This window comes from Heliconius melpomene, chromosome 4 (genome assembly GCF_056956725.1).
Source record: "Heliconius melpomene rosina isolate 202511_hmr_F chromosome 4, ASM5695672v1, whole genome shotgun sequence".
Lineage (NCBI taxonomy): Eukaryota > Metazoa > Arthropoda > Insecta > Lepidoptera > Nymphalidae > Heliconius > Heliconius melpomene.
The window spans coordinates 8,362,862-8,364,418 of NC_140392.1; the positions used below are offsets into that span (position 1 = coordinate 8,362,862).

General features: G+C 30.6%; 1 protein-coding gene across 1 annotated transcript; it reads left to right on the forward strand.

The window, feature by feature from the left end:
- The first annotated feature begins 218 nt into the window (after positions 1 to 218).
- LOC146539642 (carbonyl reductase [NADPH] 3-like) lies at positions 219 to 1,557 on the forward strand. The gene has a single exon (XM_085208337.1). It carries the CDS (start codon positions 252 to 254, stop codon positions 1,131 to 1,133), a length of 882 nt encoding a protein of 293 aa, XP_085064463.1. The 5' UTR covers positions 219 to 251; the 3' UTR covers positions 1,134 to 1,557.

Below are 1,557 nucleotides of genomic sequence, written 5' to 3' on the forward strand. Positions count from 1 at the left end.
CACAAATATAATTTAAGAATTTATTACCAAATATTATTTTTAGTAACTCATACAAATATTTTTCGTATATTTTGAAAAACATTACATTATTTTTTTATTTAATCAAAACAAAAATGTAATCACACAAACAACGCATGTACTCAAAAGACGAGAAAGTTATTATTACGCAATTATCTTGCCTTATCAAAAGTAATACATTTATAAGGCACGTTATAATCGTCGGTTGATTAGTTATAAAAAATAAGGCAATCATGGCGGATAAGGTGGCAGTAGTGACAGGTTCTAATAAAGGAATTGGATATGCGATTGTTGAAGAATTATGCAGAAGAGGAGTTGGAGTTGTTTACCTCACAGCACGAGATGTGAAACGTGGACAAGATGCAGTAGATAGCTTAAAGAAAAAAGGCTATAATCCGGTATTTCATCAACTCGACGTGATTGATGAGAACAGTGTAAAAGAATTTGCAGGTTATTTGAAACAACAACACGGAGGGCTCGATATTCTAATTAATAATGCAGGTGTTATAACATCAAATTTTACTGAAACAACCTATGATGATTCTAAATATGTCATCAATATCAATTATTTCAGTATTTTCAATGTCCAAAAGCATATATACCCAGTTTTGAATGACAACGCGCGTGTTATCAACGTATCTAGTGACAGTGGTCATATTTCTAACTTAAGAAATAAGTACTGGATCGATCGTTTAACTAAAGATGATATAACTGCAGATGATGTGAACGCCTTCGTAAATTGGTTCTTAGAGTCCGTGAAGAATAATACTTTGAACGAGGCTGATTTTGAAGAAATGCCATTACTCGCTTATAGAATATCTAAAGTTGCCTTATGTGCTATAACGAGACTGCAACAAAAGGAATTAGGAAGAGGAATATCTATCAATTCCTTACATCCAGGTTTTGTTAAAACAAACATGACAAATAATGCTGGTGATTTGACAATGGAAGAATCAAGTGTCGCTCCTGTTTATTTAGCATTGGACGCTGATCAATCACTGAAAGGAAAATACATTTGGTTCGACAAATCTGAAAGAGATTGGACAGATCCGAATCTTAAATTGCATTGTTGCTATGCAAACGTCGAAAAAGCTTTAAGAGACGCATCTCAGTAATGTTAGGACTAAGCTAAAGCCTGTTATGTAGATTTTTATATAATGAAAATGCTAAAATATAATTTTTATTTATTCATTAGATTTCAACTGTTTCTGTATTTAAGAAAAATATTTATTTATATTTGTTTATAAACACAATAACATACGACTTAGGTATAGTGTTATTATTTAAAGTGTTTTGTAATACAAACATAATTTAACAATAGTTTTAATATTTTATCTGATTTCAGCGTTAAGTATGGAACGGAGTGACACTAGGTTCCCTCTGCCTAACATACTATATGCGGGATGAAGAAAAAAAAAACAATAGTTTATTTTAACAATAGCTATAATTATTACATAATATAATTATTACATACTTGCATATGTTTATAAGTCAGCATTTAAATCTATCTTAAATTAAACAAACAGGGTGGCGAGATAA

Coding starts and splice junctions, on each gene's coding strand:
- LOC146539642 (XM_085208337.1), top strand. CDS start 252: ATGGCGGATAAGGTGGCAGTAGTGACAGGTTCTAATAAAGGAATTGGA.